This window comes from Falco rusticolus, chromosome 7 (assembly GCF_015220075.1).
Source record: "Falco rusticolus isolate bFalRus1 chromosome 7, bFalRus1.pri, whole genome shotgun sequence".
NCBI classification, from domain to species: Eukaryota; Metazoa; Chordata; class Aves; order Falconiformes; family Falconidae; genus Falco; species Falco rusticolus.
Genome location: NC_051193.1, coordinates 71,909,822 through 71,931,463, shown reverse-complemented (window position 1 = coordinate 71,931,463; position 21,642 = coordinate 71,909,822). Strand labels below are relative to the sequence as shown.

General features: G+C 48.2%; 1 protein-coding gene and 1 long non-coding RNA gene across 4 annotated transcripts in view; both read right to left on the bottom strand.

The window, feature by feature from the left end:
- ITPKA (inositol-trisphosphate 3-kinase A) overlaps window positions 1–18,929 on the bottom strand; it is a 38,223-nt gene extending 19,294 nt beyond the window's left edge. For 2 of the 3 annotated variants that reach the window (XR_005105232.1, XM_037394114.1), the window contains exon 1: window positions 18,222–18,926. Coding sequence is in view for 2 of the 3 variants with exons in the window: in XM_037394114.1 (XP_037250011.1) it covers window positions 18,222–18,725 (504 nt within the window). In the remaining variant the exon portion in view is untranslated. Of the gene's footprint in view, window positions 1–18,221 lie in introns of all 3 variants that reach the window. The other variant, XM_037394115.1, reaches the window with a different exon arrangement.
- On the bottom strand, window positions 16,292–18,126 carry LOC119150933. The gene is made up of 2 exons (XR_005105233.1): window positions 17,028–18,126; window positions 16,292–16,393 (listed from the first exon to the last, which is right to left on the bottom strand). It is a non-coding gene; the product is annotated as an uncharacterized LOC119150933 (long non-coding RNA).
- Window positions 18,930–21,642: the final 2,713 nt, after the last annotated feature.

Genomic DNA, 21,642 nt, shown 5'->3' with positions numbered 1-21,642 from the left:
GAGCCTGGCCCCGTCCTCTGGGCACTCGCCCATCGATAAGAAAGCCCAGTCTGAAGAAAACTTTGCTTTCACCTGTCTCAACGCGGCCGCTACCTGCCGCTACCATAAGAAATCATTTGGAGCAGACCACAACCAAGACAATTACTAGCCTAATTTAACTACGCTGTAATTATATATGCTTCTGTGTGTGTGTGTAATCAGTAACTACGGTACTGTAAGTACAACCTATAAAAAAAAGCACAAACACTTTAACAAAGAATCTACTGCACAGTTAAAATCACAATATTCTACCAAGACAAGCTGTTATCAACATCATTTCCCCCAAACCAATGAGTTTCCCAGGGGTGCAGCTTCACAGCAGCCAGCCTCAAGGGTTAATTAGGGATTTCATTTTTTCAAGGCAGTGCAGCTCTGGGAGAGATCTGGGGATTTGAGTGATGTTATGTAAAAAAAAATAGTAATTTAGAAGATAGTGAGAGTTGCTGAGCAACATGATATCATTCCAGTTAGTCACAGAATTTGCCTACTGAGGGATTCTGGTTTTGAGTCCTTTCAGTCTGAGGCTTAATGTAACTGCCTTTGCAGATCTGAAAGAGGCAGGCAGTTGACTTGATCAGATCCAGATCCTGGAACAGTAGACATCTTTATGCCTGATATAAGCAAATTATAATTATCCTTGTTTTTTTCTGCTTCTAATAGATATTACATATACACACACATGCACACTGTAAAAATATCTAAAGCAGCTAGTAAAAGCTTTTCCCTGCAGTCAGTCAAAATTCCATTACTTTTTTTTATTATTATTTATTTACATTGTCCACACTATAACAAACTCCTAGGCTTGAGATCATTCAGTACTTGAAGAAACTCGAAAGACGTAACAAGGCATCATACTGCAATGGAGAAAATGAGGTATACTAGTCATTTTTCCCTTATTTGTTGAGAGAAATGTAACTTACATATCCATAAAGGCTCTGTGTAGGGAAGCAAGGTGCAACATTTGCCTGTAGCTAAAACAAAAATGCCTCAAATTAAAAAAAAAAAAAATCTATCATATAAGGCACTTACTTTATACTTTCAGCAGCCAGTGTCTGTGCATTTGCCCCTTATTAAGGGTTTCTGGAATCCTCAAACTAAGGAGATTCTTGCTGCCAAGTCTACTACCCACTTGGCTGAATCAGACATGAATCACAAATAGAGACAAAGATCTCAATGGGTGGGAGGTGAAAGAGCAAGTCAACAAGAAGAATGCTCCCCAAGCAAGCTCCAACAGGAGCATGCGTGCAAACACTCACACAAACCTTCGTAACTAAGTTTCTGAGTGCCACACTTGATTCAGCTCCCAAGACAGGGTGAGTCTCCGCAGCAGCTTAGTCCCATCATACCACATCGTCATCTCTTCTCCCTGGGCAGTAAATGGGTTCCTGATGCACACAAACACCAGTCTGCAAAGCAGCAACTGCTCATCCCTACACAAAAAGGTATTTAAGGGTCAGAATCAAAATGCTGCTTTATGGTAACTTACATCAATGGACAGCCCAGCCGTGAGTCTGGAGGTTTGAGCATCTGCTTTAAAAAGTCTGTGCCCTGAGCCAATAGGCAACAGCACCATTCTTCAGACTGTCAGAGGTGCTGTGCCAACCAGCATCAACTGATAATTTGGCCAAATCACTGCAACTGGATTTCTGCCAGAGCAGCCATGTTACTTCAAATGCTCTTAGCTGTTGCACAAGGAATACAAACAGCGTAACCGTGTTCCTAATCAAGGAAATCACTGAGCAACCTCCACACACCAGGTGCCTTGGGGGCCTTGACCAAGACCCTGAATCTGCTTCAGTCCCCAAGCGAACTAACACTCCCTGCTCCATCACACCGCTGATCTCCCTGTGGTGTCCAAGCGCCAGCGGGAGCTGTAAGGCTGGTGAGCACAGCAAGGGAAAACGCACGCTACGCTCCTAAACCACGGCGGTTTGAATGTGACACGAGCGACTTCCTGATCAGCACCTCTCATCAGACTGCCAGGCAGACTGTGACTACACCTTTGTCTCTCCCTCCCTCTCTTTCACCATCCAGGCTCCAAACCTTTGAGAAGAAACGGCGCTCAGCCCATACTCAGCCCCCGACGCTTCCGGCTGTGCGCTCAGCCATGGGCGCGGGCTGCAGCTGCTCCGCCAGCACAGGGCAGGTGTATCCTCCGACTGCAGGGTTTCGTTTCCTGTTTGCACCACGCTTGACACGGGCTGCACTGAGTCTTCACAGTCATGAGAAGCGCTTAATGCAATAAGCAGAAACAAAGCTGCAAGACAGAAGCCTCAGGTTTCTGAGCCCTCTCCTCCGTCACTCGCCAGGCAGTGAGATGCGTACACCGTTTGGCTTCACGACCCTTCAGGAGACTGGGTAAGCTTGCTGGATATTCACCAGGTTTGGACTAAAGGAAGAAGCGGAGGGAAGAGAAACAGATGGTCGGTATTGGACTGAATTACTAGGAGCACAAAGTCCCACGTCCCACTCCACAGTTGGATTCTACTTGTAATTCCAGGAGCAGTCCCTCTCCAAATCAGAGAAAAATGAAGTGTGAAGAAGCAAAAGCACTGCTTGCCTTCCTGCAAATAGCATCAAGGGGCACAGTCTGCTGACTGTTCTGCAGAAATCAATGTTGGCATGTTGTTTCACCAAGTGAAATATCTACAACCTTTATGTCATTGCCAGGCCAAAAGCCAAAACAGTCAAGGAATTAGATGGCTTTAAAACTAAGCTGTCACAGGGTTTCCCTCACTTTTCTCACAGAGATGCTGTAAAAAGCAATACTGTTGACTGAAAGACAGATTTTATTTTAATAAGAAACCATGTTTTCTGTTTTAAAGGATACTGAAAATACCTGCCTCTGACAGCAAGCATTAAACACTGCCATCACCTCTACTTTCGCCGCTTGCACTCTGCTCTGAAGACACTGGCTCTTTAATAGGATGGAGCTCTGCCACTTGTCCCTACTGAACACAGGAAAACCGAACCAAAGAGGTTCTGCCCCTACCAGGGCTCCACCAGAACATCAGTCTTGCTGGAAACTGAAATGCTATTACCCAAGAAGTAAGTGGAAAGTTCCTCACTGTAGGAAAGTTGACTCACTTTCAGAGCCCAGGCATTTGAGATTTATCCAGGCTGTCCATCACCCAGAACAATTTTGTGGTAAATCAAACATCACTTTAGCAGACAGTGTGGCAGAAGGAAAGAAATCTTTCTTAACCTCCAAAACAACTGCAGTTTAAGTCTGTAGAAACCTTCTATGCCACGGTTTGGCTATTTGAGAATTCTCTGCCCATCCTCCATTTAACCCTCCACTTGCTGTGGGTCACTGATTGACATAGCCAGTCATGAGAAACGGACATCCAGAAAGACAACACTTTAGAAGAAAAAAATGAGCCTAACATCCTATTAGGCAGCGCACAGAATTACCAGTTCTAAACAGGATGAATATTTGCAAATACTTAAAACCCAAACGCATCCACACTTCTCTACACGTAGACCAATAATTAAGTTCAGCCTAAAACATACGCACAATTTGTTACGGTACAAATGTGTCCTCTATGAACTGCGTATGACCTCAAGTCCCAACCCATTCAGACCAGTGTAGTTTCTGCCTAGCTGTCGAGACACCACGTTCTGGCCGCACGCCAGGACAGAACCTCAGCAAGCCCACCTCCCCAGGCGAGCTCCGGTGCCTGGGAAGGAAGCTGAGCATGTCCTTCATCTCATTTGCGAAGGTGGTGCAGGCTGCTCCGTCCTGCCTGACCAGCAGTTCAGGGCTAGGCTCAGCACCAGTTTAACACCCCAGTGATTCAGTGGCCACAAGGGAATCTCTAGTCTGAACAGATAAAGAAAAATGAAGGACATTTTAATGTTTATCCTTTATTACACTTCCTCATTCACCAAAAACCATCAGACAGAAATTGCAAAATTGTATTCTGTTAACTGGCCGGAGAGTGGCCGCCTCCTATATCTCTAGCACCCTGGGGCAGTGAACACCTGCTGAAAGCCTACCATGCTTCCAGCACATCCTCATGTAATGGCCCCAGAAGCCATATGCCATCTAACTTTGAAATTCTGTCTGAAAGGAACAGAACACCGTCACAGTGGAGGACTACTCTGCTATAACCCGTTTTTTCCTGCAGGCAAGGATAGCAAGCACAAGGGTAGAGTTAAGGTTGCTGTAAGAACCTACTAGTTATCTGTGATGGTTGTGCTCACTATTCCACAAAAAATTTTGACAAACATCAAACATCCTACGGCTTAGGCCAAAAGAATTGTGTTTATTTACCCTGAGACGACCAAGCATGGCAACTGTCTTCTAATACACAGCAAGTTTTCACAGCTGTAAGAGCAGTAAGCTATTCTCCATGTCCACTGGGAAGGACAAGAATAAGTGGCTTTCATTTCCAACAGAACCGAAACATTCGGGTGAGATCTCAGAAAAGGGCTTTCCATGGGTATCAGCGAGCTTTCAAGGCTCGACAGATCTCTGTAAAATCACGGTCTAGCTCAGTCACAGGGGACTGAGGTCACCTGGGTAGAACCAGGCCAATCCCAGCATCAATGAGTTGCAATACTTCTGAAAGGAGTTCTAGTCACAAGCACCAAGATAGTTCATCATCAAGTCTAAACATACCTATGTCCTGCAGGGCAGTGAAGAAAGTTACATAAATCCTGATTTTTGTGCTTTATTTCCATTTCCTAAAAAGTATTGAAACATTCATTTAAAAAATTAAGTCACTCACCCCAACACTTGTCTGCAAATTAGGATTTCTGAAATTACTATACACATGCATGTATGGATGCACATACATATAATAAGATGTTACTGATAGCTATTTATTTTGAAAGTGTACTCGCATAACGTTTTTCTTTTCTACCATGATAATTCAGCTTCTAACGTCCTAAAATATTGGACAACCATTTGCAAAAGATCTGAGCAAACTCCGCTGTTTCAGTATGGGATCTAGGTCCAGACACGTGCCCTTTCTCTGCCCCAGTTCCCACAACTGCAGGCTGTAACAGCTCCACTTCAGAACACTGTTGAACAATTTAAGTAATTAATGCTTATAAACTAAATTAGAGGCACTTAAATAAGGCATTCAAGTACTCAAATATGCAGCAACATAGTGTTAAGTGAAAAGGAATATTAGAGTCTAAAAATATGTCATGTAAAAACAGATCAGAAATACTCTGTAACAGTTCACCATCTGCTCTTCGAATCTATCACAAGTCAAAGTCCAGTACTCTGGCTCTCTGTCTCCTCCAAACTCACACCTCCATTTTCCTCTAACAAAGCATAAGTGGTTACGGCTTCACCTACCATGCACGCCGCTGTTCAAACACAGCCCACCCTTTGCCATGGAATGCAAGTATCAACACGCCATAGGCACTGTTATTTAGTGGGGTGTGGTATTTACCTAGGGCAAAGCCACATCCTTCAGCAACGACTTTAAAACTCAGAGCTTTAACACAGTAACTGTGAGATTATTCCAAACCACTGCATTGAAAGGATTTTAAAAAAGGAGAAAACCCCAAAAAACAAACACACACACAAGAAAAAATCCCAACACCCGCCAAACACCCCCCCCCCGTCACGCTCCTATTTGGGTTAGCATCAGAACAGAACAAGCGAGGCCAGTGTCCCAGGCAGGATGGAGCCCATAAATGGAACGTGGCAACACTGGAGAAAAATCTGGAGTTACATGGAAATGGGGACCCTTCACCTTTCCCCATAGGAGCAAGAGGGCCTTCTGGGTTGAGAGGTAACTGTTTGGTTTTGGAGCAAACCTAAGATTAGAGAAACTCTTCCTGCCCCATGTCAGCACTAGGAACTATGTAAGGAATCTGGAGAAAAGATGACTTCTCCCTTGAGCAAAACCACAGGATCAAAAGAGAATTTCTGTTAACAGGACAGCACAAGAAAGGCAAGCTGAATTCCTCCTCCGTACCAGAAGCAGGTAGTCCCAGCAGACAAGGGATTATTTAAGATTTTAATTTCCATAATGTAGCCTTAAGAAAGAGAGTCAAATTCAGATCTTACATAAGCAGGAGTGACTCAATGAAAGACTGAAACTGAAACAAGGCATCTGCCTTCCTGAAGAGTTGTGGGTGTTTGAACAATAGTCAGTGTGTTGTACAGAGTATGTTTTCTCTGCCCTGAAGGTAAACGCATGTGTTTACAATCAAGATGCTGGAGATCCCACCTTCTCAGAAGCACAAACATCAATTGCCAATTATTAAGATGCAAACCCACCTAAAAATAAAATAAAACAAACAGAGTGTAGTTTATACATAGACGATTTATCTACAAAACTTTAATCTTGTAGTAAGAGAGACTAAAAAAAAACCCTAAAACTTAAAAAGAATCTCATACTGTTGGCTCCTAGCAACAGAACTGCAAGCCACGCTCCCGTATCTTGCACAACCACCTACACCAGCCTCCTGAAACATGGAGCAAGCAGCAGCTTCCACACACAATTGGACATCGGTAGCAGGACCAAGACCAATACATCAGGGCTCAGCAAAGACAAGACCAATATTTGAGGTGTCATTTGCAGGTGATTTATGGCTTATGCTGCATGCAGGGGAACAAGCTATGCAGAGAAGTTACTTCACAAGCCAAGACTGATTTTTCTGCCCTGTTCTTTTTCTCAAAGAATGCAATGTAAAAAGAAAATTTGTGACTAGGCTACATTCATCCTATAGCCATCTCCTGTCCCAGACAGGACTGCTGCCTATACATCAGAGGACTAAAAAGGAAGACTGGGATCAAGACATGCAACTATGTCAATGGGAGAGGACATATTTCTAGAGATAATGCAGAAAATCCCAGTGGATAAACAGGGATGGAAGAAAAAGATAGCTAGTTTTCTGTCCCTCCAGTTTTAATATTGGAATAGGAAACCATGCTCAGGACATGAGCCAGTCGTACTGCTGGAAAAGCCCTTGGAGGCTGCTGGCATAGTGATTAACAAGCACAGGGCTATTAGATAGCACAGGACCTCCTCCCTCCCTGGTCGCATTGCTGAAGGCAGGCAGTCACACACTCTCTTTGGTCTGGTTATAAACTTTGGGAAAATAAGCCATGAAACTGTTACAGGGGCCTGATTAGCGCCCAGATTCATGCAGATCATTAGGCCAGAGAGAACTCCAGGGACTCACTTCTTCCTAATGCATTTAAAATATGGGTTCATTACTTTTTCTACTGAATGCCTTTGGTAGCCACAGAGGCATCATGAGCAAGTGACAGGCAAATGGTCCTGGAGGTCAGGAATCTCCACTTGTTCAACAGAACAGCAGGATCCGTCCTGAAACGAGTACCTCAGGATTTAACTGCTTACTCCTCCCGGGTTAGTACAAAGAAGGCAAAAAAGTTCCATATCTAAATTCCATAGGGTAAGACAATACAAACTGTACCCAAGTATCAGCCCAAAATTCTGATACTCAGCATTTTGCACTATGAGAAGTGAAAGCTGGAGTGCAGGAAGTTTCCTAGTTTCTTCAGATTACATTCTCCTGTGAACAAAGCTGACCCTTGGTGGTACCGGTGCCACTGTTCCTACAGAACGTCCACGTGGGGAAACGGCTGAGGAGGAGCCCACAGCAAGAGGAGCTTATCATGATTAGAACATTTGGGGCAAGTGCACTTAGCCAACAACCCCCTCAAACCCCACAAAAGATAACAAACAGCCAATCTGCACGCATGAACATTGTTCACACAGATTTTTATCCTTCCTATCACTGCATCACATAAGCATACAGCGATGGAGAGGCTACCCGTCAGCACTTGCTCTAGTTCTGCCTCGTTCAGAAGATGAGGGTCTCAAACCCCAGATTTCCTATAAAGCCACTAAAGCACCAATGCACAAGAAATCTTTCTGTTTCTGTGTCTCATTCTCCTGAGAATTGTTATAAATTACTCACCTCAAAGAAGGGCAAAACCTGTTTGCTTCAGACTGAGCAACTCCAAAAAAACTTCAGCTATTTCCAAAGCTAGAAAAAGGTACATCTTGATCCCATTACGAGACTTCTGATGAATATTCTGAAAAGCTTTTTAACCCTGAATTTTGAAGGAGCCTGAAATCTGCTAAGAGTCGAGTCTTCAAAGCAGGAGCAGTCCATAGGAAGAGAAGAAGTCAACCTGATTAACCTGGCAAATGCTAAGAACCTGAAGTTCATCTGCAGGAGACGCTCGTTAGCGTGCGGACAGTCTCTTCTGTGGAGACTGCGGGGCACAGCACACAGGTGGGGCCGATGGAGCCCCACTGGCAGGTGTGTTCAGCCCCCTCACAGAGCCGGGCGAGCTGGAGGAGCCTCAGCTGTGCGCGGGCAGCCCTGACCTAGCTCTGCCCCATACCCCAGGCCCATCCCCCAGGGGAGCTGGAGGGCCCCCCAGCACAGTGCCCCTCCAAGTGCCCTCTGTAGCGGGGCCAGCCACTCTGCCTCGCCGCAGCGCGCCTGCGCAAGGGAGGGAGGGGGAAACCTCGTGGCCCTGTGTCAGCGCTTGCTGCTGCTGGAACCTGCTCAGATACAGAATTACGATTATGCTGGAACTTTAATGATGTCTTCAGTGCAAAACCAAGTATTCAAAAGTTAAGAAATTTTTAGAACTCAAGTTTTTGATGCAAACAAGTTATCCTCTTGAAGGCAACACCTACCCTTTTCTGCAGAGCTTACGATACAGTCTTTAATTATAACATATTGTAGTTCCTATTCATTCAGTGTAAACAAACAATTCCTGACTCTATAAAAAGCAGGGGGGGGGATTATTCTGTCCTCATTGGCTTTACCATTTTTACTTCACTTACTGGAAATTACTGTAAACACAGTTACTGAGTTGTGTCTAGTATTTTGAAGACAGCCATGACTGCAGCAGCAGAGTGCTTTTCAAACTTTAATGAGTTTGGTTTTGCAACCTGTTATAGTCATATCTCACAGGGAAAATACTGAAGAAAAGTTAAAATGAAAAGTACCTACTGATTTTGAAAGTCCAATCTGAGATGTCAGTTTCTGCTTTCCCTAGTACCTAGTGTTATACAATACTGTAGAACAGCTCCCATTAACTTCCATTGCAGTTACAAACATTCAGCATTTCTGCTAGTGAGAACTGTACTCTCAAGTTGGTCAATAGGAGAGTGAGAAAAATATGATTATGTCCATGGTGAAGGTCTGCATAAATAACTTGCCTATTCTCTCCCAGGGGCACTGTGAAAGGCCAGCCGTTCTCCGCAGCAGCGTTCAGCAGCATTTGATCGGGAAGTCAGGCTTTCCCTTCGTGCAACCCGCCTGATTTGCTGCATACCTACCTATGAAGAAACAGAGGTCCTGCAACACATGCCATCAGTCACCATGGAACTGTAACTTGTCCTTTGTGTTGACTGGAAATCTAAACCACGTGCTTATTAGCTGAGAGTCATGCATTCTGTGTGTCAAGAACTACACCTGCTTGCAATTAAAGGCTGTAGAATATTAATACACCCATACTGAAGTCATTTTAGTTCTTTTATTTCAGATATTTTCAATGCTTGACTGAATGATGATTTCTTAATACAGTTGTCTCATGTTGTCCTGATGCGGGTTTGGTTGTGGGGGGTTTTTTTGAGAATGTATTTTCCTTGGGTTTTAAAGCAATAGTCTTCTTGCCCGTTAAGTTTTGATCTTCCGACAAGCCTTTCCCCTTGCGCTTCCAGTGGCATGCCCAGCCAGTCCCAATCACCCTGCACCCAATCACAACCCTCTTACCTCCCTCATCTCCAGTTTTGCTCCTGACTAGCTTGCATTAGAATCGGGCAGCTTCCCGCTCCAATGCGTCTGCCCACCAGACCCATCATTTGAAAGTACAAGAGAAGACCACGACCTGTCCCACTAGTTCAGGGGATCTTAGAAGATTTCCAGTGGAGGTGGTGATTTCAGAGCACCTGAGTAGGCTCCAGCAGCAGCAAGCGCTGACACAGGGCCACGAGGTTTCCCCCTCCCTCCCTTGCGCAGGCGCGCTGCGGCGAGGCAGAGTGGCTGGCCCTGCTACAGAGGGCACTTGGAGGGGCACTGTGCTGGGGGGCCCTCCAGCTCCCCTGAGGGATGGGCCTGGGGTATGGGGCAGAGCTAGGTCAGGGCTGCTCCAGCTCGCCCGGCTCTGTGAGGGGGCTGAACACACCTGCCAGTGGGGCTCCATCAGCCCCACCTGAGCACTAGAAACCCACCTTTGGCTCGGCACTCCACCTCAGGAACCAAAGCAAGCCAAGGACAGCAGTGACACGCTGTCCACATTGAACATCACTGAGAAGAACTGCTGCTGTGTTCTCAACTATACAGAGCTGCCTGAAAAAAAAAGCTAAGGCACAAAGACTGCTGTGTTCTCTGTAGCAGCTCAGAGTAGTGAAGGCAGCTATAGCCAGGACTGGATCAGTTTATGTCAGGATGTGGCAGAGATGAGGGGACAGAATCGGTTACACTGACAATGAAAGATGATTTCCTACCACCAGTGGAAAACAAAGGCACTCTCTTTCTACGCAGTGTGCAATGTAATTTACCAGGAGATATTACTCTTATCATATGAAAGTTGTGTGAAAACTACAGGAGTTTGCACTTCCCTCTGATACATCAGAAGTGAGCTGTGCCATCGCCATTAGCTTCCTTACTCACACAGTTCCACAACATTCCAGCCTCCTGTTAAACAGGTAATCATTCGGTGGACTATGAATCACACACTTCTCAGTGCCAATTACATGCAGATACAACATGTATCATACTTATTCTTTATCACCTGTAACCACACCTCTTATCAGGCTCGGGTGTGGATGAGGTCAGCGGCTGATGATGAACACCAGATTCAAGTTGAATGTGAGTAAAGTAAAGGTGGTAACTGGTGGGCTGGGGTGAACAGTTTAAGGAGTCTGTGTTTGCTGCACCACCTTACTTGGCTATTTCAGCCTGTAGATGAGGAGTGTTCCTGGATTCTGAGTTAATGCCAGGCTCCCACAAAGCAGTGTCTGTGTCATGCTTGCTGTAGTCACCAACTGGCTCGGAGATTCTGTCCCAAGCTCTAAATCTGGATTGTGCCAGGTCCATGATATTGCTGCTTCAAATGAGCTGCCAATTGGTCTTTGGCTAACATCTTCCCAAGCTCACCAAGGAATAGAATAATAGCCAGGCCTCATGGGTTCAGGGTAGGTTTCTATAGCATCAGTCTCACACTTCCCTGTTTTGGAATGTAAAGGAAAATTTCATCCCTTGTGGGAAGCTCAGCATTTATTGATACAAAAAACCCACCCCAATGCTGCTGGCTGGGTTACCCCAGAAAGCTTTCTCCATCACTGACAGGAATGGACCAGTTAAGTACTGGAAACAATAGACCAGGAGTCTGACACGGGATGAACATGTAGCTGCTGCCCCTTCCCTACGCTTCCGCTCAGCGTGAGCTGATGGAGGGCGGTGGGTTGGCCCTGGCTGGACGCCGGGTGCCCACCAAGTGCTGTCACTGCCCGCAGCGGGGCCGGGGAGGGATGGTGTAAGGAAAGGCTGGTGGGTTGAGATAAGGATGGGGAGAGACCACTCAGCAGTTACTGTCACGGGCAGAACCAACTCGACTTGGGGAAATTAGTTTAGTTCATTGCCAATCAAATCAGAGTAGGATAATAAGAAATAAAGCCAAGTTTTAAAAACACCTTTTCCCCACCCGTACCTTCTTCCCAGGCTCCGCTTCGCTCCCACGGTCTCTCCTCCCGCAGGGCGCAGGGCCGGGGCTGCCGTCAGTCCCTGCCAGGCTGCCCCCGCCGCCCCTTCCCCGCGGGGGGACCCTCCTCACGCTGGTCCCCTGCCCCGGCGGGGGCTGCCGTGCGTGGGTCATGGCTCCAGGCGGTAGCAGCAGCCTCGGGCAGTGCTGCACCGAAACCGCCCCTGCAGCCCCCCACTACCAACACCTTGCCACCAAACCCAAATACATGGGGACCAACATCTACCCCCCCCCTCCCTTTTTTGGGTGTTTGGGGTTTTTTTTTAATGCTATTTCTCCCCAGGTATGCTGTGCTATGTCAGGCAATGCCTTCTTGCCCAACTGGTGAGCCTTGCAGAGGAAGCCCTGTTGGTAGAGAAAGTTGAGAACTGCACTAAAAAATACAGTCTAAACCTACGCTATGCAAGATCCAGATTAATACGGACTGACAAGCCAATTTGTTCTGCCTCAGCCCCCTTCCTCCACAAAAACTGCACTGACAGAGAAGGTGGAAGAGAGACAGTGATTCAACTGGTGCTGTACGTAAGACAGGATCCCTTTTTCCTTCCATGAGGTACGGGGATGCCATTACCTTTTCTGCCACACGTTATAATCACCACAAAATGCTGTATGATGACCCTTAGTTCTTCTCTCAGCCACTGCTAAACAAAACATCTATCTACCCCATAAATATAATGTGCATTCTCACCTTCCAGAAATATAAGCTGTATTAAATTGCATCTCGTTTGAGCATTGAATCAAATTGATTCACTTTAACATGTTCCATTTATAATAAACCCAAGATGTGAGTTCAGAGGTTATTTTTCTCTGTGTTAGCTGCCACACATTTAATTTAAAAATATGTTCACCCTCATCAAATCAGTCTAATAGGGTAAGAACGTCAGAACCCAGAAACATACAGACATGCAAAATTTCCAAACTATTGCTCCAGCCGCTACCCGTACTTTCCTTTTGAGACTGGTGTGGGTTTTCACAAATAAACCTTCAGCTCTGCTGAGTCAATAACAGCTTGAGAAGAATCTGCTTAGGTATGACCTCCTTAAATACGAACACATCACACGACAATGGGCAGTCACTGTTACTTTCTTCCCCTCTTTCCAGATCTAATAAGCATTATAAGGAGGCTTGAACTGTAGAAGCGCACATATAGAGACACTTCTAGAACACAGCTAATCCAACAGGTCCATAAGAAAAAAAATATTATACTAGATCTCTTTCAATTTTAAACTGTACACCCAAGCAACATGTCCTTTAATGTACAAAAAGTGAAAACTATCAGGGGGAAGTTGATTCAAAAGAGAAGAACCTTGTAACATCTAGGTCACCATTTCAGATATATCCAGGATCAGGAACTCTTCAGCGATATGACATTTAATTGCCTCTCTTTCAACTGATTTGGTAAGAGCCAACTCATTTCCTACTAGACAAGAATCCACATTACTAACAAGCAGTCACCACTAGAACTGATACTGCTGATGTTTCAACATACCCCACCACTTGAGCACACAGTGGTGAAGAAACCACCCCTGGACTGGGGGAAGGCTCCCGATTCAGAGCTTTGGCCCAGTAACCACGCAACGAAGAAATGCGCAATGTACAATGTACTCTGCTGCTGTTCACCTCATGTTTGTTCAGCATACAACAGAAAGATTTCAGTATACAGGACTGTCATCATAAATCAGCATATTTTTTTTAGAACCGCAAAGTGCATTCCATTAAAAGTAGTTGTTCTGTGAGCAGCAAGCTACTGAAGCCTGGTTCCTACTTACCTGATACCTGCTATCCTGCACCCTCATCAGAATAACTGCACCTGTCACTGTCCTTTACCAGCTTGTGCCAAAAAAACTCCACTCACTCTCACGTTTCCACATTCCCACCCACCCCCAACTTCCTCAGCTAGTGCCGTCCCCAGCCCTGGGTGCTTCCTCCCGATTTCCCTCAGGGCAAGAGGCACTGCCTGCTGTGGCTGGCCCAAGCACCAGCAGTGACCAGCTCGCCAGCATGCACATGCCAGTTTGCTAGTAAACAAGCAAAACAAAAGACTCATCTTGCACCTTCTCCCCCGAGAAGGAAAGGTATGCACTTATTTCAGTTTCCTCTCTTCTACCCAGAGGCTGATCTTTGCGGAACTTTAAATAGCTCTCAAAGAAACTTTGAGATGTCTGTGCCACTGTCAGATTGGGCTGAAATCTACTGAAACTGTTAAAATGGAATTGATAGAGTGATTACACAAGCTTTCTTTCCTTTGGAAAGTAAGCTAAAAACCCATTAGCAGTCTTACTTATGTCATCCCTTCGTTCCCATTCTTCATTTAAAAATAACAATTCTATTCTACCGCATTAGCTTATGTAACCCACCCCTGAGCCAAAGTAGTTGAAACTTTCAGTCTGGATTTATGAAGTGTGTGTGCGCCTCTCTATATGTTTGTCCATTTTGAGGTGCTTGGCACTATGACAAATAACAGTGAGAAGACTAGTGAAACCAAACAAGCTTGACTAACGGCTGTCCCCCAAAGTTTCTGGACTGGTATTGTCACACGCAAGAAATGAACTGCTGCTTCTCTAGCAAGCTGTCAGCTGTTCTCATGGTTACAGATCTAGGAATTTGGAATGACAGGTCACAGTTATGAGAATGAGCAGATTTATCTGGCATATTTCTATCCAGTAAACAACATTCTCCTATAAAGAGGACAAGAGGCTGCTGTACATTACCATGGTGTTTATTCTCCATGAAAAACACTTTTTAAAGTCTCTGTCCCAACAAAGAAGGTGCTAACCAGACTTACGTATTTCTTAAAATGGCTCACTCATGGAATGAAGACAAAAATACATAACTCTTGCACTTTCTCCACTACTATAAATGGACCGCTGGTGCAAGATTCAGCTGTGTATGTACACCTCCCAGATGGTGCGAGGCAAGGGTAGAAAAGCACGCTTCCATTTAAATGTAGGGGAAGGCAGGAATGCCAACTGTTGTCATAAGGCAAAACCTATCCAGTCAATTGGCTATTTAAAAAATAACCAATAATTTTTTATTCAGTTAACCGCCAAAATCTGTGAAGCTCCAGCTATGGTGTTACGCAAACTACATTAGTACAGCTATGTGCAGTCGGTGTCACAGAACCACGAGTTCAGCTAACAGGAGAGCAGCACAACTGGGCTTCTCCCACACTGCCAACCTTTAATGGCCGGAGGGGTCTTCCTCCAGGAAAGCCAGGACAGTCCAGTTCCCAAAGCCACCACCAGGGACTGCAAAATGAAGTACCAAACGTGCTTCAGTAAGACACACAAATTTCACATTGTCACCATATGCCATCCGACCCAGAACACCGTGCAAGGCACAGCTGAATGGCACCCCCCCCCGGAGAGCCCTGCTTGCCCAGCGGGCTGCCAGGAGGAGCCGGGCACAGCTGGGGACAGCGCCCCACAGCCCCCACCCAGGATTTAAGGCCAGATATCCGCAGGGCAGCAAGGGCGGGCTCCAGGGCGCTCGGCTCGTGCTCCTGCACTGGGAGCTTGAGAGCCCACAATATTTCAAAGACCCAAATGGGTCTTGATTTCCAGGTCAACAGCAGAGGCCTCCCACCAAGAGGCCTGGGAGGGCCTTCCTCAGCTTAGGTCTCAAGTTCCCAGGTCTGCAGATGGAAGCCTTGGAGCCCTGATAACAGGAACTTTATCAGAACTTCTGCTCCCGCAGTTGAAGACTCGGGCAAGCTTCCAAGGTCCCTGCTAGGCACTGGGGAGCCTGGTAGGCTCTGACGGTCCACAACCCACCGAGCACTGGTCTGAGCTTAGTCGTAAGCTGCCAGGCGACAAATTGATTTCTAACATTTCCAAAGAAAAGTCTAAGGAAATTCCAATCAGAGGGAAATTTAAAAATGTCACAATTTCCCATGAATTAGGAAACTGCAAATTTGGCCCACCTCTGATTTCCGTTTCCCTTCAGAAAAGTCTCTATCTTTTATGTTCCACTCTGAGAAGGAGCCTTCATCTATTAAAATTATGTATTTTATATAGAAACAATAAGCATGAAAAAAATGTGCCAATTTGCCTTTAAATAGAATCTTCAAAACACAAAGCCATTCCTTGGGTTATCCTAAAATTTCTAGTTATTTTCACCTGTACATGCCTGCCTTGAAACCAAAGCCTTCTGTTCTAACACAGACTTATTCATCCTGCCTCGAGATTAATCAGTAAAGAGGACACGCTGTAAAGTTGAACCCACGCTGGTTCAAAGCTCAGACTCCTACTTTGCTACGTGCTCAGTACTCACTGCTCCGCTAACAAAACAGTGTCCATAGGGACCGGACAGCTGAGTGTAGGGATCGCTGGTATCACAGCGCTGGCCGGTACAGAAGGACATCAAACACCAGCACAAGCCTGTCCTGGTCACCTCCCGGTATCCCCAAGCACACAGCGCAGCCACCTGAGCTGAAGGGCAGTGAGCCCGACCCCAGGGAAAACAGCAGATTCCCAGGATCTGAGCTCTCAGTAGGTAACGCAGCAAGGAACTACAAGAGTATGCATTAAGCAGACGACCCACTTAATTTATTAGACAGTGTCATGAAGTGGGTGATACTTAGCCCTGCTGGTTTGGAGTCCCAGGTCCCAGCCCCAGCTCTGGCTTGCCAACCTGCCACAGAGGCAAGAACGAGATCAAGAACATCAGTCAGAACGCAGGCCCTCAGCAGGCAGTTTGCCCTATCTTCCCCGACGCTGCAGGTATGGAAAAGTAACTCAGCCTTTAAAAACATGAAGTATTTTACCAGCTGAGTGAATACTTACTTTACCAATGAGACATTTAAAAAATCCTGCAGCTGTGCTAAACTTGGGAAACATGCAAAAACTTTTTCAGAAATTTATTTCCCATAATACTATTAAAGTTCTTGATTTCCCACACACCTAAATGAGTAGGACATTGTCTCAGAGCTTAAAACATTTATAATACAGCTATTTTTAGTTTGTCCATAAAGCATTGCTAAATAACAACTTCTTAACTTGTAAAATTTTCTTTTCTTGCAATTAAAAGGTGATTAAGACCTTTTCCCATTTTGCAGTGCCTAGAAATTCTGTGTAATTTAAAAGAAAGTAACACCACCCACATGCACGTATGCTGTACATTTTAGATACACGCATGTCAGACTACAAAGGAAGGATAAAGTTCTAAGGAATGATTTACGGCTCGGTGTCACATACAATACCAATGACTTCAGAGATGCAGAAGCAAAATCTTAAAGGGTTTGTGTGGGTTTTTTCAGGCTTCTCACCTGAAGAATCGCTTTTGCTTCAGTCTGTATTCAAGAGAAGTTAACCAGATGCCACAACGCCATCACAAAGTTCTCCATATCGCTGAAGTGCTACAACTAAATTCTTGTTCCAGATTAACCATGCATAAGCCCACTGCAACAGCAGGGATATGGCGTCAAATGAGACCCTCTAGCCCCTCTCCATCTTAAATTTCTATTCTTCCACTGCTTTCACAAAATCCCCAGCAGCGTAGCATGATTTTAGAAGAGAAAGCAAAACAATAGTAAATGTTTCCTTTACGCACCAGATTCTATCTCAGAAACAAGAGTACAAGTGGTATTATTATCATTTTCCTCATAAGCGGTATGAAAAAAAGCACAAAACCTTTTCAACCCTTTCTTTTTCTCTTCTGTAAGCAGGCCACAGGTTGATGCAAACAAAACCAGTATCGCTCACAGCATTTTAGCTCCTGTACTATGTGTCCTCTAAAGTAGTAAACCCACAATTACCATGAGAAAAGTCCAGCTGGAGGTATCACCTACAAGCTGTGCTACTTCTTGCTTATACGTTTTTTTTCAAAACATGTTCTGCTCAAAAACAGTTCGGTGCCTCTGAGCTGGCAGCAGAACAATTCAGGCTGTGGTCTCTATTAATAAAGGTGGGAGAGCAACATACATTACAAAACCCCAAGAAGCCCAGTATAAGGAGTCAGGCAAGTATATACTAAAGCTCATGAAAAAGCAACTAACTCTATGCCTTCAGCAGCACACTTCACGGATGAAAGCTGCCAAATTACAGAGGGGATTTACTGAGAAGAATGCGTTGCTGCCAGAATGGACAAAAGCACGCATTCTACCCATTCCAAGCTCCTCCCCATCTCCTGTCATGCTCACAGCAAGAAGCAGCTCAAAAATTGACAACCACAGGACTCCAGGATTGGAAGAGACAAAAAAATACCTGCTGGTAAATGCCTGGAAAAAATTTATTTTGAAGATCTGAGAAAGGAGACTGTGAAAAACCAACAACAAAAAAGCCCAGCAAAACCCCACAAAACAGGAAGATCCCAGCCCGCCCGGACCACTCAGCCGCCCCCGACGCGCCGCCTGCGGTGCGGGACGTGCCCGGCCGCGGGGCGGGTGCCCGGCGCGGGGGGGGCGGCCCCAGCCTGCGCCCAGCGGGGCCTCGGGACCCCCGCGACCCCCGGGCCCCCGTACCTGGTTGGTGTCCTCGCCGCGCTCCAGGTGCACGATGCCCTGGCTCCTGCCCTCCGTGTCGCTCAGGACGTCGTCCTCCGAGTCCTCCAGCAGGGACGAGGAGCCGGTGGAGGACAGCGAGGAGGTGGAGAGCCGGCGGGACTGCAGGTGCAGCGAGCTGTCCGTGCGCAGCCAGCCGCTGCCCGGGGCCGCCGCCGGTGCCGGGCCGCCGCCCGGCGCCTCCTCGCCCTCCTCAGCGGTGACGGTGAGGCGCGGGATGACGGGCGGCAGCACGCCGTTGGGGGGCCGGACGCCCCTCTTGGCCGGGTCGGGCAGCTGCCGGGCGGCGGCGGCGGCGGCGGCGGCGCAGCGCGCCTCGAAGAGGGAGCGGAGCTCCCCCACGCTCAGCCGCTTGGCCCGGCCGAGCCCCGGGCTGCCGGGCAGCGCCGCGCCGGGCTCCGCGGCGGGCTGGGCGACGGGCGCCTGCCGGGCAGCGCCCCAGGGCCGGCGGCCGGGGGCGTGCATGGGGACCGCCGCGCCACCGCCGCCGCCACCGGGGAAACTTCTTGGCGGCTCAACCGGCGGCCGCTGCTGGCAGCCCAGCGGCGCGGCTCATGGCCGGCCCGCCCTCCCCGGGCAGCTCTGACTCACCCGCGGCTGCAGCCGGAGGCGGCTATACCGTGCCCGCTGACCCGGCGCCAGGGCCAGGGCCGCCCCGCGCCCGCCCGCCGCCGCCCCGGCGCTGAGGGGAGGGGAGGGGAGGGGAGGGGAGGGGAGGGGAGGGGAGGGGAGGGGAGGGGAGAACCGCGCCGCGCCCCGCCCCCGCCCGCCCCTTCCCCTTCCCCTTCCCCGCCCCCGCCCTTTTGGTTTCGCTTTCCCTCAGGCGGCGGCGCGCGGGCTGGGGGTGCCGCGCGAGCGCTCCCGCCTCACAGCTGCGCGCGCCGCCTGCTAACGGCCGGCACGGGCACGGGCACGGGCACGGGCACGGCACGGCACGGCGGCTGCGTGGCGCGCGCCCCCTCCCCGCTGAGGGCAGGGGCCCGGGGTGGCCCCTCGGGGCCGGGGCTGCCGCGGCGGCGGGAGCGGGATCGTTCCCCCGCGGCTGAGGGGCCCCAGGCCGGCGGGCCCGCCCCGGACCCCGCGGGGTCCCGCTCCCGCCCGTCCCCCGCCGACGCGCCTGAGCCTCCGCGCCGGGCCGCTGGGGTACCCCCGCCCAAGGGCCGAGGGACCGGCGGAGGGAGCAGCCCCGGCTGGGCCCTGCCTGCCCCGCTGCCGCCTGCGCGGCCCCTGCCTGCCCCGCCGGGGTGACACCAGCTGAGCGATCAGTGAAGGCAGCCGTTTCCAGGGCGGTGCTCAAGGCCTCAGTTTCACCTCTCCTGGTTTATCGCAATTTCCTTGTGCTCTCCCACCTGCTCTGGCCACCTGTGCCCCCCCGCGCCTGGGCCGCCGGCTCCCGCAGGGGTGACACACCGTGGTCCTGTGCCACCATCCGTCCCTGCTCACCTGTGCCCTCGCTGGGGTCGCAGCCGGCCATGCCGGGCCCCTGGAAAAGCCTGTTCCAGCGGGCAGCTCGACAGCGAGCCACCTGCCAGGCACCTGTGCTGGCAGCTGGGACCCGCACGGAGACCAGCTCAGGTGCCTTCAGACGCTTCCTAGAATCAAGCGGTGCCGGGCCGGGAGTTTGGCCAGCCTGGATGTGCGGCTCCAGCAGCCGCGGCTGGCCCTAGTCCCCACCGGGACACAGCGGCCGGAGCTCTCGGGAGCGGCCGAGGCAGGCTGGCAGCTACCACCGGCTTGTGCCAGAACACCAAAGCACTGAGGAAAATGGTTGGTAGTGCGGCGCCTCGCCGACAGGCAGCAAACCACAGTGCCTGCGGGAGCGACTCCTTTGTGGGAGGCTGTGAGGGCTTTAAGTTCTTTCTGAATGAAGATACAGAGTCACCTCTTGTATCATTAACTTTGGAGTTAGTTTCAAATTTTATAGTGCAGAAGAGCAGCCTCAAAAGATGAAGACAGATTTGGCCTAATGCGTACCTAAAATTGTGACGGTTTACTCAAAAGCATGATTTTATAATTGATGGTTTCCTAAGAAGACTCGTGGCAATAAATTTGAGGAAAACGGGAGCCGGTTCAAAGTGTGTGCCTGAGATCACAGACGCCGGCTGGCCCCATTGAGGGATGGAGGGAGCGGTGGCAGCTCCGCTCTGCAGGCAGGACAGGCAGTCTGTTCGCGGGAGGGAGGGTAAGTGGGAGCTGTCGCAGGGCAGGCGGGAACCCCTGGGAGTCCTGCTGCGCGCAGAACGAGGTTTCAGTTCCCAGCCTCCTTCAGCCATTGCTGTCTGCTGATTCTGCAGTTGCAGGATTACGTGCGCTCTATGATTAAGAAACCTTATTTAAAAGATTTCCTTATTTGGGAAACCTTAACCTCAGCGATGGTTCTGAGACCACCAACTCACTCTGTGTAGGGCTAAGATTAGTTTATAGTTCAGTTACAAAATACAGTTCTAAAGGGTTTACTTTCAGCTAATGAAGATAGAAACGAAATACATGCAATGATTTTGATAGATTAATACATGTCTAAAAATAGAAAAGCATCCTTTTAATAATACTGATTAGTGGCAATTGCTTGGATAAGACTAGGTGTAGGTTTCACTGACTGGTGTTGTAGCATATCAGCTTTAAGGAGCTACTGATCTCTGAAGTTTGCCTGAGAAGTAACTCGAAGGCTTTCAGCGCTACCAGGAGAATGAAGAGATTCCTCAGTCAGCCGCGTATCACCACCTTGGCTTGTAAACCTACAACTGTGCTAACAAAAGGAGTGGTACTTGTGTCCTGACAAAGCGGTAATGACTCGTACTTTCCACTCATGAAATCCTGCATTCCTGACAGCAAAGGGCTGTCAGCATCTCTGATGAGCCCCCGATACCTGCTCTACAGAAGGGTAAGCTGATGTACAGACAGTTCACAGTTGACTACAGACATAGTGAGTCAGGGGCAGAAACAGGCGCTTCAGATTTGCTCTCTGCTCTGTAACCACCAGCTCACGTTCCCACCTCCAGGGTAAAGGGTTCTGTTTATCGCAGTCACTCTGATTCATATCGGTACTGCTTCTCACTGCCAGGGTTTCACATTTCACACACTCCTGCTACAGAAAGAACTTTCTGCGTTTATTTATATTGGCAAAAAAAAAAAAAAAAAAAAAGACTATTTCATTCCCATGAAATCCCTTTCTAAACATTGTTATCATTAACATATTGCTTATTTTTACTTCCCTTTTGTTTGCATTCCCATAGGGTGTCTAAGCCTTGACAATAGAAGCAAAGGTGTGATGGACTCTTCTAACAGATTTAGAAGATTTCTTATAGACAACAGTTTAAACATGATCTCGAGTGGAGCCTTGGTTTAACTTGGCCTGCTTAGCACGTACAAAAGACTTCATTGC